Source organism: Leopardus geoffroyi, chromosome C1 (genome assembly GCF_018350155.1).
Source record: "Leopardus geoffroyi isolate Oge1 chromosome C1, O.geoffroyi_Oge1_pat1.0, whole genome shotgun sequence".
Classification (NCBI taxonomy): Eukaryota; Metazoa; Chordata; class Mammalia; order Carnivora; family Felidae; genus Leopardus; species Leopardus geoffroyi.
The window spans coordinates 161,432-175,570 of NC_059328.1; the positions used below are offsets into that span (position 1 = coordinate 161,432).

A 14,139-nucleotide genomic window follows, 5' to 3' on the forward strand; every position below is an offset into this window, starting at 1 on the left:
GACCACTCGTTCTGGGAGCTGGGGAGGAAGGGAGCGGCTGAATGCGCTGGACGTGGGGGCTTTGGCAGGGCCTGGCGCTGGGCCCCTATGGGAATAAGAGGCTGCCCACACCCCTGCTGTTGGAGCCCCCTGTCAGGTGTCCAGCCACACAGCTGAAGAGGCAGAGAAAAGCAAGGGCCTCTGCCTTTGTCTGCCCACAGGCTTTGGCCAACCCTCAGGGCTCAGAATGGGGCCAGGGGTGGGGGTGGGCACGGGCATAGAGGGCAGGTGTGGGTGTGCAGGGGTGGCCCCTCCAGACTGGGCAAAGGGACAGCTATGGCAAAGCCTGCTCAGTGAGGCCTAACTCAGACATTTGTTTTTTTCCAGACAAACCTGGGACCCATTTCACACCAGCACCTCCAGTGCCTCCGGACGGTGAGTGAGTGGGGGGCCTCCGATGGTGACAGGCTGCACTTGGGAGACTGTGTCTAGAGGGACAGTGGCACTCTTGGGGATCAGGAGCCATTCTTAGGGTGTGCACACCAGACCTATCCGGTGTATCTGGAACAGATGAGGCTGGATGAGGGAGCCTGGGTCCTTCCTGGGATATCACAGTGGTGGACGGGCAGAGGGCGTGTCGGGTCTGGAGTCCTTGGGCCTGGCCCTGTCCTGGCCAAGGGCCATCGCACACAAGCATGTCTCCAACTTCCGTGGGCCTTGCGCTTCTTGGCCAAAAATTGGGAATAAGTCCTGGGGCCTGCAGGTTGTAAGATGGGTCAGACAACATGTGCAGAGCAGGGGGTGGGTGTGAAGGACCAGTGACTGAGGAGGGATTGGAGGGCCTGTCCCTGAGACTGAACAGCCTGGGCTTGGCCTTCCTGACCCACTTTATGGGCTGGCCTCCCTGAGAGGCCTGCTAGTCTGTAGGCCACTGTAATTTAGCTAATATGGGAAGGGGAGGGGAGGAAGCTGCCGATGCCACCAGAGAGGGTGGCTTGGGGTCCCCTCCTTGGGTGGGGACACGGAGAGCTACCAGGTTTGCTGTCAGTACCGGGCCCCCTGCTGGGCAGGTGCCTGGCCACGTCCACAGAAGTCACACGTAGGAGGGTATCCGTATATGGGATGGGCTGTGGGACAGGGTCCTGGAGCTGTCTGGATTTAAAGGCGAGGCTTGGGCCGGGAGGCACCTTCCCCTCTCCCGGTGTCCCCAGTCTCCTCTCCTAAAGCGAAAGAGCTGCGTCTCTGCTTTACAAACACAGCAGCTGCACACGTGGGCCCCCACACCCACACTCTGGTCCTACTGCCCCCTTGGGATCAGCTACGTGCCACGGCCGTCATCATCCCTCCGAGGCACACACACTGCGTACTTGTGGCCATGGGCAGGGCTTGGCGTATCCGGTCCATCCCCCACCCGGGACCAGGAGAGGAGTTGAATATACTCACTCCAACCGGCGGTTATAAAAAGCCACTGCCGCCTCCAGCATGGCACGCGTGAGGGAGCCCTTGGGCGTGCAGGGAGCAAGACTGCGCAGGGAAGCTGAGTGGCCGAGGAAAGGCTCCTGTACGAGTCTGGCCTGGGGCGAATGCGGCAGGACACGTGGCTCGTGGGTATATGGGTGCCCTGCCTGCATTTATGAGGGGCAGTTTATGGGGTGATTAAGGGCTAATACAGGCGTGGCTCGAGTGGTGCCTGCCACATGCAGGGCACGGCTGTTGTGATGAGCTTGCCAGCAAACGCGTGTGCACGTGTGTGTGCTTGTGCGTGTTTTATGTCCAATCAAGAAACTTGTCTTGAGCCCCTGTGATTCCCTAGACCCGGGGGGCGTGGAGAGCAGACCTGGGGACGGGCAGTTGTGGAGCTGTATCAGGGCTACGCGCGGGAGCAGCCCTCGCCTAGCCTGACGGCCTGAGCACGGGTCCGGGGAGGGAAACCATTTCGGCCTGGACAGGGTGAGCGCCGTGAACTCAGGCTTCTGCTCTGCCCACGTCACATCACCAAAGGCTGTAACTGTGCTGGGAGCCGCGAGATCTACCCCCACTTTGCAGCCAGGAGATGGCCCCGGGTGAACCGCCACTCTGACAGCGGCGTGGGCTCCACAAAGTGGTGGCGGGTGGGAGCGCTGGGGCTGGACCCGCCTGTGTGACTTGGGAGTCAGTGCGGGAGCCTGAGCTTGATGGCCCCCAGAGGCACCCTGGCCTCTCCTCTGCCCTCAGCCACCTTCGGTCCAACAGCTGCTTCCAAGGACCCTGTCCCCGAGACGTCTCTGGTCTCTGCCCCCAGCCCCCTCACCTTGCAGCCCATCATCCTCCCTCCACCTGACCCAGTGCGCCCCAGCCTTGCTTATCACAGGTTGGCTGCCATTGTCAACACCACCATCGCCCACTAGTAGCTATCTTGGGGGGACAAAGCGGAACCCTGGGCTGTGGAGGGAGGGTGCAGGTCTTGGTGGGCAAGGAACATGCTGGTCATCCAGGCGTAGATGTCTTTGTCCAAGGGGTGGGAGCCTTGGAGTGGTCTGGCTGGACCGAGGGTGATCAGACGGAGAGAGGTCTCAAACCAAGGGCACAGACACACGGCAGGCAGCCCAGGAACCAGAGGTGTAATGAGGTGACGACCAAGTCTTTGCCACAGGGTCCAATACTCTGGAAGAGACCTTGGTCGGTAGGTCCAGTTGAAGCCAAACAAAACGGGCTGCTGGATATCAGCAAGTGCCTGTGGATTCTGCCCGGGGGGTCCCGGGGGCCTTGGGCAAGGAAGACGAGAGGAAGGTGCTAGGGGAGAGTAGATGGAGTTGGAGGGAGACAGAGAGTAAAGAGGGCTTGCGGGTAGACAGGATTTGAGTTTGGTTTGAGGCGGGACAGAGCGGGGTGCTGATGTAACGACAGTTCTTGTTACGGTCCGCGTAGAGCTACGTGCTGGGCGCCCTCCAAGCCGCTGCAGATATTGGCCCCACGGTAACCCTGGGAGGCAGGTCCCACTGTCCCCACTCACAGAAGGAGATACTGAAGCATGGCAAGGTGATAACTTGCCCACAGTCGCCGGGCGGGTGAGTGCAGAGTTGGAGGCAGCCTGGCTCTGGGCTCTGCAGGAGCAGGGGCTCAGGTGAGGTGGGGAGGAGGAAGACAGGAGTGTCAGTGGGAGGGGAGAACAGGTGGCTGCAGGGACTCCAAGCTGGGGTGTCCCTACTGGCCCCGCCCTTGCCTCAGGCCTCTGTTCACTCAGCCTGTGTGGGGTGGGGGTAGGGATGCCCAGTCAGACCCGGAGGAGCCTGGGGTGGGCTGTTGCTGTGGCAACAGCTGGCTGCAGCTCCCTTTGGGGCCCTGCCCTCCCCGGAATGGAGGTGCTTCCCCCTCCTGCCCCACTTCCTGAGCCTGCTGGGAGGTGATGGGGGGAGCCACCCCACCCTCTGCACCATAACTTATTAATGATAATTGGAACCGATTAAACATTCATCACGTCTAAACAGCTGCAGCCTGTATCGGGCCTGCACTCGTGTGGGCGTGCAGTCCTGGTGGGGGTCCTGGTGGGGGTCCTAAGCAGTCAGCCTACCTGGGTCTTCTCAGGAGGACCTGTCTCTGACGGCTCTGGGTTTAAATGTCCGAGAGCCTTCGTTCCTCCAGTCCAAGGGACTGTGGTCCCTCACCGGTGGGGTCAGGAGCAATACTTCCTGGGGCTGCTGTAGAGAGTAGAGGTTCAGCCACAGGGTGTGTGCTGGGCACACAACAGTTTTTAACTACAGGGTTAGGAACTGAAGTGTTTAAAGAGGAGGGTGACACATCTGCAGAGCCCCTGTGCTCAGCCTCCCGGAGGAGGTCACGGTGGAGAGTATTGGGGGGTGGGCAGCAGGACTGGGGAGGAGGGTGAGGACACTTACTGAGATGGAGGCCGCAGAGGACAGACGGGGGAGAGGGAGGTGTGTGAGCGTCCGAGGGACCTCAGAGAGAGACCCCGTCAGCTTTCAGCCGGGGAGGCCGGGAGGGTGGGAGGGCCAGGAACCCTGGAGAAGGCCCTGTTGAGAACGCCATAGCTGAGGGACCGGGAGAGGTGTGGAAGGTTCGCAGGGTGGGCCGAGGAAAGCCCGAGAGGCAGAGCTTACGTGGAAAAGATGTGGGGAGAAAGGAAAGCTGAGGGGAAGGCCTGGGGTCGGGGCCCCAGGTTCCTGGCCAAGGAGGGGCCCAGAGCCAGAAGGTGGAATGTGTGGCCTGACCCCGGATACTTCCCCCACACCTGCCTTAAAACCAGGTGACCTCAGGCCAGAGGTGGCAGGGGTTGGGCTACTTTGGGACCCTGGAGCAGCTGCCCCCAGGAAGGGGCCAGGACCGGGGCTCTGAGGGGTGGGTCATGGGTCAGATGAGGGGCTTTGATTCTGACGTGGAGGCAGGGTGGGTTCCTGAGCAAACCCGGAGCCGGTTCCCTGTCATGTTGTCCTGGGGGTTGCAGGTGTGTGGCTCTGTGTGTAGGGTCCCCACGGAGGTGGGTCAGGAACAGGTGGACTTGATTCCCTGGTGCTGGCGTGAGATCTGGGGGATGCCCCCCTCCACAGCGGTGGGGTCTGGGGGAGGGGGGCAGAGAAGGTTCTACCATGAGGAAAGGCCCTGGGGCTGGTGGCAGGGGTGGGGGGGGGGGACTGTGGTGGCTGGGGCTGGAGAGGGGGAGGGAACAGGTCCTGTCAGCGTGCACAGGTGCGAGTGTGCGTGGCCGCGATGGACACACATACGTACGTCTCCGCGCATGCCAGCGTGGACGTGTGTGGACGTGTCCGTGGGGCTAACGAACGAACACGCTGAGCGCACCGAGAGGTCTCTGCAGATGCGTGGACGTGGGAAGTGTGCACCGGGGCCCGGGGGGCCGGCAGAGGCCGGGCCCTGACCTTCCCGTCTCCCGTCCTACGCCCAGCATGCCGAGGAATGTTGTGTGGCTTTGGCGCCGTGTGTGAGCCCAGTGCGGAAGGTTCCGGCAGAGCCTCCTGTGTGTGCAAGAAGAGTGCCTGTCCGGCTGTGGTGGCGCCCGTGTGTGGCTCCGACGCCTCCACGTACAGCAACGAGTGTGAGCTCCAGCGGGCGCAGTGCAGCCAGCAGCGACGCATCCGCCTCCTCAGCCGCGGGCCCTGCGGTGAGTGCGGGCTCCGGGCGCTGCCCCAAGGGCAGAGGGGACGGCTTTGTGACCCCACCCCCCACCCCCACAGGCTCCCGGGACCCCTGCTCCAATGTGACGTGCAGCTTCGGCAGCACCTGTGTGCGCTCGGCAGACGGGCAGACGGCCACGTGCCTGTGCCCGGCCACCTGCCGGGGGCCCCCCGACGGCCCCGTGTGTGGCAGCGACGGGGCCGACTACCCCAGCGAGTGCCAGCTCCTGCGCCATGCGTGCGCGCGCCAAGAGAACATCTTCAAGAAGTTCGACGGCCCTTGTGGTGAGCCCTGCCCCTGTGCGCGTAGCATGACTTCTGCGTGTGCGTGCACGGCCCGGCACCCTGACCTCCGCCCTGCTGCCCTCTAGACCCTTGCCAGAGCGCCCGCAGTGACCTAAGTCGTATCTGCCGTGTGAACCCACGCACGCGGCGCCCTGAGATGCTGCTGCGGCCAGAGAGCTGCCCTCCTCGGCAGGCACCCGTGTGCGGGGACGACGGGGTCACCTACGACAACGACTGTACGATGGGCCGCACGGGAGCTGCCCGTGGCCTCCTCCTCCAGAAAGTGCGCTCCGGCCAGTGCCAGCCTCAAGGTGGGTGGCCGCGGGGGGCCCAGCCATGCCGCTCTGTGTGACCTACATCCCTGCCGGTCCCCGCACTCTCCTGCGCTCCTCCCTGGTGCCCACTCGCCACCTCCTGTACGAGTCCCGAGCCGGCACTCTGGCCGGTCTGATCCCCTTGCTCTGCCCTCCCAGACCAGTGCCCAGATGTGTGCAGGTTCAACGCCGTGTGCCTGATCCGCCGGGGTCGCCCCCGCTGCTCCTGTGACCGCGTCATCTGCGACGGGGCCTACAGACCTGTGTGCGCCCGCGACGGGCACACCTACGACAGTGACTGCTGGCGCCAGCAGGCTGAGTGTCAACAGCAGCGCGCCATCCCTGCCAAGCACCAGGGCCCGTGTGGTGAGCACCAGTGGGTGGGGCCCACGCCGCAAGTGGGCTGGTCCTGCATGGGTCCCTGCCGGCTGTCATCACACACCATCCGCATCCTGAGTCACACTCCTGCTGGGGTCCTGGGCGAGAGCCGGTGACGGGGGAGGCCTGGCCGGGCTGCTGTCTGTCGAGGGGCTCTGGGGCGGTGGCTTCTGTTCGGAGGGTGCCGGGAGTACCCAGCGGGGAGTGGGCGGAGCCGGGTGCCCGGCTCCCTGGTGGCCTGCGTGGGGCCGTTCCGCCCTCCAGTCCCCTGGGCCCCGTGCGGGCAAAGTCTCAGTCAGGCTCAGGCTGCGTGGGGGCGGGCCGTGGAGGGTGGAGACAGCATATACTGCCGTGGCTCTGCCGACCCCCACCCCGTGTCCGTCAGTCGGTCTGTCCGTCTTTCCGCTCTCTCTCTCTCTCTCTCTCTCTCTCTCTCTCTCTCTCTGCGTCTGTCCTTCCTTCCCTCTTGGCTCCGCCTCTTGTGTCTTCCAGCCTGACCTGGCAGGATGAGGTACCGCGCCTGCCGCCAGGAGCCCACAGCCCGAGGTCTGCCCCCGGCACGGCAGGGAGGGGGGTGGCTCGCTGCTGCCTGGCCTTGTGGTCCTCAGAGCAAGTGGACAGACACCTCCTCCCCCTTGTGGCCCTGGGTGTGACTGTGGGCTGCAGACTCCTCCCCCTGTGGGGAGAGAGCCCCCCTACCTGTGTGGGTGTCCCAGGGCTGCTGGTGGCCAGGGGTCAGTGACCCGGATAGCTGCATAAGCCTGGCCTTCCCTCAACCCACGGCAGGGGGGGGCAGTCAGGAAGTTCCTGCGTCTTGGGGGCTCACGCAGGGGGCCGAGGCTGTTTGGGTCTGTGTCCCTGTCCGCGTCTGTCGTGTGTCTGTCCCTTTCTCTGCTGTGTCCTGAGCGTTTCGGCCCTTCTCCCAGTCCACCTCCCCTCCGCTGTCCCCACCCTGGGAGAGGGTCTGCTGCGTGGAGCTGGGGGCTTTGTGCATAAGCCCGGGGGAACAGGTGGAGCTCACTGGGTGCCTGTGTCCTCCCCAGACCAGCCCCTGTCCCCGTGCCTTGGGGTGCAGTGCCCGTTTGGGGCAGCGTGTGCCGTGAAGAACGGGGAAGCTGAGTGTGTGTGCCAGCAGGCGTGTTCGGGCATCTACGATCCCGTGTGTGGCAGCGATGGCGTCACGTATGGCAGCACGTGTGAGCTGGAAGCCACGGCCTGCACCCTTGGACGGGAGATCCGGGTGGCTCGCAGAGGACCCTGTGGTCAGTGGCGGGCAAGCGGGTCTTGCTAGTGGGGCGTGGGTCCTGGTCGCCGTGGTGACGGAGCCCCTTCCCTAGACCGCTGCGGGCAGTGCCGCTTCGGAGCTCTGTGTGAGGCTGAGACCGGGCGCTGCGTGTGCCCCTCCGAGTGCGTGGCCCTGGCCCAGCCTGTGTGCGGCTCTGATGGGCACACGTATGCCAGCGAGTGTGAGCTACACGTCCACGCCTGCACACATCAGATCAGCCTGCGTGTGGTCTCGGCCGGACGCTGCCGTGAGTGGGGCCGTGGGGGCCGGCAGGCTGTGGTCCTGGGTCTCCCCCCCCCTCGGCTGGGGTCCACTGACCTCCGCCTGGCTCCGCCCCCCACAGAGACCTGCGGAGACACGGTGTGTGCCTTTGGCGCGGTGTGCTTGGCTGGACGGTGTGTGTGTCCCCGGTGTGAGCGCCCCCCACCCGGCCCCGTGTGTGGCAGTGACGGTGTCACCTACCGCAGCGCCTGTGAGCTCCGAGAGGCTGCCTGCCAGCAGCAGACGCGGATCGAGGAGGCCCGGGCAGGGCCCTGTGAGCAGGGTAGGCTCGGGGATGACCGGCAGGGGCTGCCGTGCACCCGCCTCAGACAGGACCCCACGGGTGACCCGGCCCCCTCCCCGCAGCCGAGTGCGGCTCTGGAGGCTCTGGCTCTGGAGAGGACGGCGAGTGTGAGCAGGAGCTGTGCCGGCAGCATGGCGGCGTCTGGGACGAGGACTCGGAAGACGGGCCCTGCGTCTGTGACTTCAGCTGCCAGAGCGTCCCGAGGAGCCCGGTGAGCAACCCCCGCCCCCCAACCTCCCCCGGCTCCGGGCGGGCCGCGGGGAAGTGGCTGTGGCCACCCACGCTGACCCCGCCCTTCCAGGTGTGCGGCTCCGACGGGGTCACCTACGGCACCGAGTGCGAGCTGAAGAAGGCCCGGTGTGAGCTGCAGCGGGAACTGTACGTCGCGGCTCAGGGAACCTGCCGTGGTGAGCGGGCACACGGGCTCCGTTTGGGTGTGTGTGGCCTGTTCCCTGTGTGTGAATGCGCTTTGGTGTGTGTGCACACGCGTGAGGCATGTGGGTAGGCACGTCCCCGTGAGCGCTGCGCGTGTGCCGTGTGGGGCGTGCGCGCACGTGTTTTAAATGTGCGGTGTTGGCGAGTATTCGTGTTGGTGTAGTTGCACACGTGGCCACGGGGTGCCTATCAGTCAGCAGGTGCACTGAGCACCCACCGTGCGCGAGACTGGGCTTTGGTGCAGGGAGGCCGCGTGTTAGGGAGGCCCGCCCTCTGGACACTCTGTTTTGGGGGAAGACTGATGGTGATCCAGTAGATACGTCACATTTATGTACTTCTACGTGTGCACGAGTGCTCGTGGGTGTATGCGCGTGGACTCCTGCACGTGTGTGCACATGCATGTCTGCGGGGTGTTTGAATGCGCGTGGTTTGGGAGGAACGTTGGCAAATGTGCACACGTGCGTGTGTTTGTATGTGTGTGTGCCAGTCTGTGAAAACGTGCTACCCTAAGCATGTTTGGTTCCGGTTGTGCGTGTACATACGTGACCTTGGGTGTTCTGCGTGCTCTTGGTCCCATGCGTCCAGACATGTTTTATAAGTGGTGTGGTCCGAGCCCCAGGTACCCAGGTCCTGGTGGGAGTTGGCATCAGGGGAGGTTGAGGCGGAGTGGCCGGGCCCAAAGCGGGCATCAGGCAATGCGTGACATCTGAACCCTCTGCCCCCTTCCTGCAGGCCCCACCCTGGCCCCGCTGCCACCTGCGGTTCCCCCGCACTGCACCCAGACCCCTTACGGCTGCTGCCAGGACAACATCACTGCTGCCCGCGGTGTGGGCCTGGCTGGCTGCCCCAGTGAGTATTTGACCCCAACACTGACCCCCAGCCGGGTGGGGCCATGTAGCCGCAGTGACCTTATCCTGCCCTGGCCTTGCAGGCTCCTGCCACTGCAACCCACATGGCTCCTACAGTGGCACCTGTGACCCAGCCACAGGCCAGTGCTCCTGCCGCCCGGGGGTCGGGGGCCTCAAGTGTGATCGCTGTGAGCCTGGCTTCTGGAACTTCCGTGGCATTGTCACCGATGGCCGGAGCGGCTGCACTCGTGAGTGACAGGGGCGACGGCCAGTTCCCAGGTGGGCACTCCCACCTGTCCACCTTGTCACTGTGTTCCTCGTCTCACCTGCTCAGACCCCGGCCTGATCCGCACCAGGCAGGAGCTGGGCTGGGCTCTGGAGCCAGTGGGGAAACCAGGCGTGGACCTCAGGTTCTTCCCCCTGCCCCCCAGCCTGCAGCTGTGACCCCCGGGGTGCTGTGCGGGACGACTGTGAGCAGATGGCAGGGCTGTGCTCGTGTAAGCCTGGGGTGGCCGGACCCAAGTGCGGGCAGTGTCCGGACGGCCACACCCTGGGCCCTGCTGGCTGTGAGACAGGTGAGGGCCATGCCTGGCACTGACCTTGGCTCCCTTTGCTGGGGGTGGGGCCGTCATAGGGGCCAGGCCTCCTCAGCCAGCAGGGCCCCCCGTGTCTGCCCCAGACTCCTTGGCGCCCGAGACCTGTGCTGAGATGCGCTGCGAGTTTGGGGCATCCTGCGTGGAGGAAGCTGGCTCCGCACACTGCGTGTGCCCAACACCCACCTGTCCAGAGGCCAGTGCCACCAAGGTGAGGGGCGGGGCATGTGGAAGGTGGTAGGAGAGGTGAGGGGCCTTCCCCCAGCATCCTTGCCCTGTGCCCCAGGTCTGTGGGTCGGACGGAGTCACCTACGGCAACGAGTGCCAACTGAGGACCATCGCCTGCCGCCAGGGCTTGGACATCTCCATCCAGAGCCTTGGCCCATGCCAGGGTGAGGCCCAACCCACCGCCCCAGAACTGACCGCGAAGGCCTGACACTGGGCTGACCACCTGACCCAGCCCTCCACTCAGACTCTCTTTTTCTTGCAGAGGCTATTGCTTCTGGTGCCCGCCCAACATCTCCTGCACCCGTGGCCACTTTGGGGCTCAACGTGAGCAGGGCGCTGCCGCCCCCACCCAGCGCCCTCCCCCTGACTCCCGGCAGTACCCCTCACAGCCGGCCCACTCCTCGACCCTCACCGGGACCTTGGACCACTGCCCGCATCCCCAGGACAACCACGAGGCCCGTGCTGACCATGCCCCCCACGGCCCCTGCCACAGCCCCCAGTCTCGCCACATCTGCCTTTGGCGAATCTGGCAGTGCTGATGGGAGCGGCGATGAGGAACTGAGTGGTGACCTGGAAGCCAGTGGGACGGGCTCAGGGGGTGAGCATGGGCCCAGGGGTGTGGGGGACAGGGCCCAGGAGGGCCACCCCTGGGGCGAGGCTTAGACTGTCCTTTCCCAGGACTCGAGCCCCCTGAAGGTGGCAGCGCTGTGACCCCCGGGCCACCCCTGGAGAGGGCTTCTTGCTACAACTCGCCTTTGGGCTGCTGCTCGGATGGCAAGACGCCCTCGCTGGACACAGAAGGTTCCAACTGTCCTGGTGAGTGGGTAGCCGGGGGCTGGGGTGGAACGTGAATGGTGGCCTGGACACAGCCAGGAATGCTGTCTCCCCCCACCGCAGACAGGAGGCCTGTCCAGCAGGTGGGCCCTCAGGGTTTACAGTCTTCTGGTCTTGGCACACACACGTGCGTGGTCTCGGGGCTTCGGTGTGGGCATGCACACGTGTGGCCTCGGCCCTCACGCGCGTGTGGGTGCCTAGGACCCCGTGGCTCACTTCTTTCCTATTGCAAGCCGGCCTCGGGCACTGCTCCAAGAAGTCTGCCTGGTAACTGACGCCAGCCCTGCCCCGGGTCCCCACTAACCTCATGATCATCTGACTAACCACCACCTGCCCTGCACCCCGTGTGGCTTGCTGCTGGGGGCCTGTGCCCATGGCCAGCTCAGAGGCCAGGCAGGGCCTCACTGCCCCCTCCTCCACAGCCACCAAGGCGTTCCAGGGTGTGCTGGAGCTTGAGGGAGTCGAGGGGCAAGAGCTGTTCTACACACCGGAGATGGCTGACCCCAAGTCAGAGCTTTTCGGGGAGACGGCTAGGAGTATCGAGAGCACAGTACGTACGGGGCCCACAGAGCAGGGCTGCCCTTCCCTCCCGGGACAGACCCAGAGAAGGGCCGCAGCGGGAGGGCCTGACAACCCGGCCTGGGCAGCTCCCCGGAGCCTTCACCCGCTCCGCACCCACAGCTGGATGACCTCTTCCGGAACTCCGACGTTAAGAAGGACTTCCGAAGTGTCCGCCTGCGGGACCTGGGGCCTGGCAGCTCAGTCCGAGCCATTGTGGACGTGCACTTCGATCCTGGTGAGTTCCCTACCCCGGGCCCTCCCAGGAGACAATAGGGGCGCTGTGTGGGGCTCCGCCGTGCTCAGTGTCCCCTCCTTCTCAGCCACGACCTTTAGGGCGCCCGACGTGGGCCAGGCCCTGCTCCGGCAGATACAGGCCTCTAGGCGCCGGTCCCTGGGGGTCAGGCGGCCACTGCAGGAGCATGTGCGTTTCATGGACTTTGGTGAGTGCCCAGTCTGGCCAAGTGCTGTGGCTTGCCTGTCCTGTCACCCCCTGCGGACCCGAGGACCCTTGTCCCTGCTGGCCCTCCCTGTGCTCTGCCTTCTGGATATCCTGACAGTCTCCGTAACCCTCAGACTGGTTTCCTGCGTTCTTCACGGGAGCCACCACGGGAGCCACACCTGCCGCCGCCACGGCCAGGGCCACCACTGTGGCCCACCTGCCTTCTGCTGTGACCCAGCGGGCCCTCTACCCCAGTCACACAAGCCGGCCTATTGGCAGGACCACAGCCCTGCCCACGACACACCAGCTCCCCACCACTGCCCCCCGTCATGTGCCTGGACGCCGGCCCTTGCCCCCAGGCACCCAGCAGCCACCAAGGCCCTGTGACTCCCAGCCCTGCCTCCACGGAGGGACCTGCCGGGACCAAGACTCAGGTGGAGGCTTCACCTGTAGCTGCCCAGTGGGCAGGAGGGGAGACACCTGCGAGAAGGGTAAGGGTCATTCACACTGGAGAGAGGCAAGGGGCAAGGGTCGGGGCTGCACCAAGGCACCGTCAGGAGTTGGGGGCTAGGCACCCCTGAGCCGGGGACAGGGCTGGGGATCTCCAGTTGGAGGAACACGCGGGGTGGGGCCAGGCAGGGTCTCCTGCACCCTGCAGCCGGTCCCTCCCCGTCCCCCTGCAGCACTGCAGCCCTCACTGCCAGCCTTCGGAGGCCACTCCTTCCTGGCCTTCCCCACCCTCCGTGCCTACCACACGCTGCGCCTGGCGCTCGAGTTCCGGACGTGGGAGCCACAGGGGCTGCTGCTCTACAATGGCAACGCCCGGGGCAAGGACTTCCTGTCGCTGACGTTGCTGGGGGGCCGCGTGCAGCTCAGGTGAGCACGCCTGGCTGCCTAGGCCGGGGTGGGATCAGGGCCAGGGCATACTGGGGCGGGGGTGGTCAGGAACGGAGGTGAGGCGGCTCAGGGTTAGGGTGGGAGGCTGAGGTTGAGCAGTGGACCTGACTCCTTTTCGCTGTGCTGACCGCCTGCTCCCATCCCCCAGGTTCGACACAGGTTCGGGGCCCGCGGTACTGACCAGCTCAGTGCCTGTAGAGCCTGGCCGCTGGCATCGCTTGGAGCTGTCTCGGCACTGGCGCCGGGGTACCCTCTCAGTGGATGGTGAGACCCCTGTTGTGGGCCACAGCCCCAGTGGTACAGATGGTCTCAACCTGGACACAGACCTCTTTGTGGGCGGCGTCCCAGCGGACCAGGCTTCCGTGTGAGCATCAAGGAGGGTGGGGTGCCCCTGATCCTGGAGCCCTGACCTTGGTCCTGACCCTTGACTCTTGTGGGTGGAAGGGTGAGCGTGGATGATGGCAATGACCCTGATTTGATCCTGATCCTGATTCTGTCACCCCTGGGGTGGCATCCCTGAGGACCAGGAATGGTCCGTCCTGCTGGCTGCTGTGTTACCACCAAGGAGGGGCTAGGCTGGCCCTGACCTTCCACCTTGAGCCTTGACCCTCAACCCACTTCTTGGTTCTGTCCTCTTTGTGGGACTAGCCATCTTGTGAACATCAAAGGGGCTGGGGCTGGGGATCCTGGCTGACTGGGGGGCGGGGGCCAGTGTCACAGGGGGCTGTGCGGGAGGATGCCTTTGGTCTCTGGCCTCTGACGCCTGACCCTCGTCTTGGCGGCAGGGTGCTCGAAAGGACCTCCGTCAGTGTTGGCCTCAAGGGCTGCATCCGCCTGCTAGACATCAACAACCAGCGGTTGGAGCTCAGCAGCTGGCAGGGGACAGTAACCCGAAGCTCTGGTGTGGGTGAGTGCAGGGACCACCCCTGCCTCCGTAGGGCCCCGTGCCAGGCACTGCAGGCTGGTCTGTTCCCCTGTCAGTGCCCACCCGGCTGCTGTGGTGAGGGTGGAGCCTGGGCCGGGTGCTGGGGCAGGGGGCACAGCTGTGTGTCTGTGGGCAAGGGTTCAAGTCTCCTGGGACCCCTTCCTGTCTCCTTCCAGGTGCAACCTGTAGTGATGGCGAGAACCCCTGTGAGCCGAACCCTTGCCACGGGGCAGCCCCTTGCCGTGTGCTGCCTGAGGGCGAGGCCAAGTGCGAATGCCCCCAGGGACGAGGGGGCGCCCTGTGTCAGACAGGTGGGAGCACTGGGCCGTCAGGGCTGGGAGGAGGGTGGGGAGGAGGGGTTTTGGATTGCGCATTAGGGTGTGGGTTCGGTTTGGGGTTAGGATCGGAGGTCAGGCTAGTGCTAGGGCTTGAGTTAGGCCTGGGGCG

At 65.0% G+C, this 14,139-nt stretch overlaps 1 protein-coding gene across 10 annotated transcripts in view; it reads left to right on the top strand.

Annotated features, from left to right (window-relative positions):
• Positions 1 to 14,139, top strand: part of AGRN (agrin) — a 34,601-nt gene that overhangs the window by 15,017 nt on the left and 5,445 nt on the right. For 6 of the 10 annotated variants that reach the window (XM_045475178.1, XM_045475181.1, XM_045475182.1 and 3 more), the window contains 25 exons: positions 367 to 414; positions 4,877 to 5,092; positions 5,166 to 5,390; positions 5,477 to 5,701; positions 5,864 to 6,070; positions 7,126 to 7,344; positions 7,420 to 7,614; positions 7,711 to 7,911; positions 7,995 to 8,143; positions 8,234 to 8,339; positions 9,100 to 9,216; positions 9,299 to 9,463; positions 9,647 to 9,790; positions 9,895 to 10,019; positions 10,095 to 10,200; positions 10,281 to 10,634; positions 10,715 to 10,852; positions 11,293 to 11,420; positions 11,552 to 11,666; positions 11,752 to 11,871; positions 12,005 to 12,361; positions 12,554 to 12,746; positions 12,916 to 13,131; positions 13,553 to 13,674; positions 13,869 to 14,003. In XM_045475178.1, coding sequence (XP_045331134.1) covers positions 367 to 414; positions 4,877 to 5,092; positions 5,166 to 5,390; positions 5,477 to 5,701; positions 5,864 to 6,070; positions 7,126 to 7,344; positions 7,420 to 7,614; positions 7,711 to 7,911; positions 7,995 to 8,143; positions 8,234 to 8,339; positions 9,100 to 9,216; positions 9,299 to 9,463; positions 9,647 to 9,790; positions 9,895 to 10,019; positions 10,095 to 10,200; positions 10,281 to 10,634; positions 10,715 to 10,852; positions 11,293 to 11,420; positions 11,552 to 11,666; positions 11,752 to 11,871; positions 12,005 to 12,361; positions 12,554 to 12,746; positions 12,916 to 13,131; positions 13,553 to 13,674; positions 13,869 to 14,003 — 4,326 coding nt within the window. The remainder of the gene's footprint in view (positions 1 to 366; positions 415 to 4,876; positions 5,093 to 5,165; positions 5,391 to 5,476; positions 5,702 to 5,863; positions 6,071 to 7,125; positions 7,345 to 7,419; positions 7,615 to 7,710; positions 7,912 to 7,994; positions 8,144 to 8,233; positions 8,340 to 9,099; positions 9,217 to 9,298; positions 9,464 to 9,646; positions 9,791 to 9,894; positions 10,020 to 10,094; positions 10,201 to 10,280; positions 10,635 to 10,714; positions 10,853 to 11,292; positions 11,421 to 11,551; positions 11,667 to 11,751; positions 11,872 to 12,004; positions 12,362 to 12,553; positions 12,747 to 12,915; positions 13,132 to 13,552; positions 13,675 to 13,868; positions 14,004 to 14,139) is intronic. The other 4 variants (XM_045475180.1, XM_045475184.1, XM_045475186.1 and 1 more) reach the window with 1 other exon arrangement.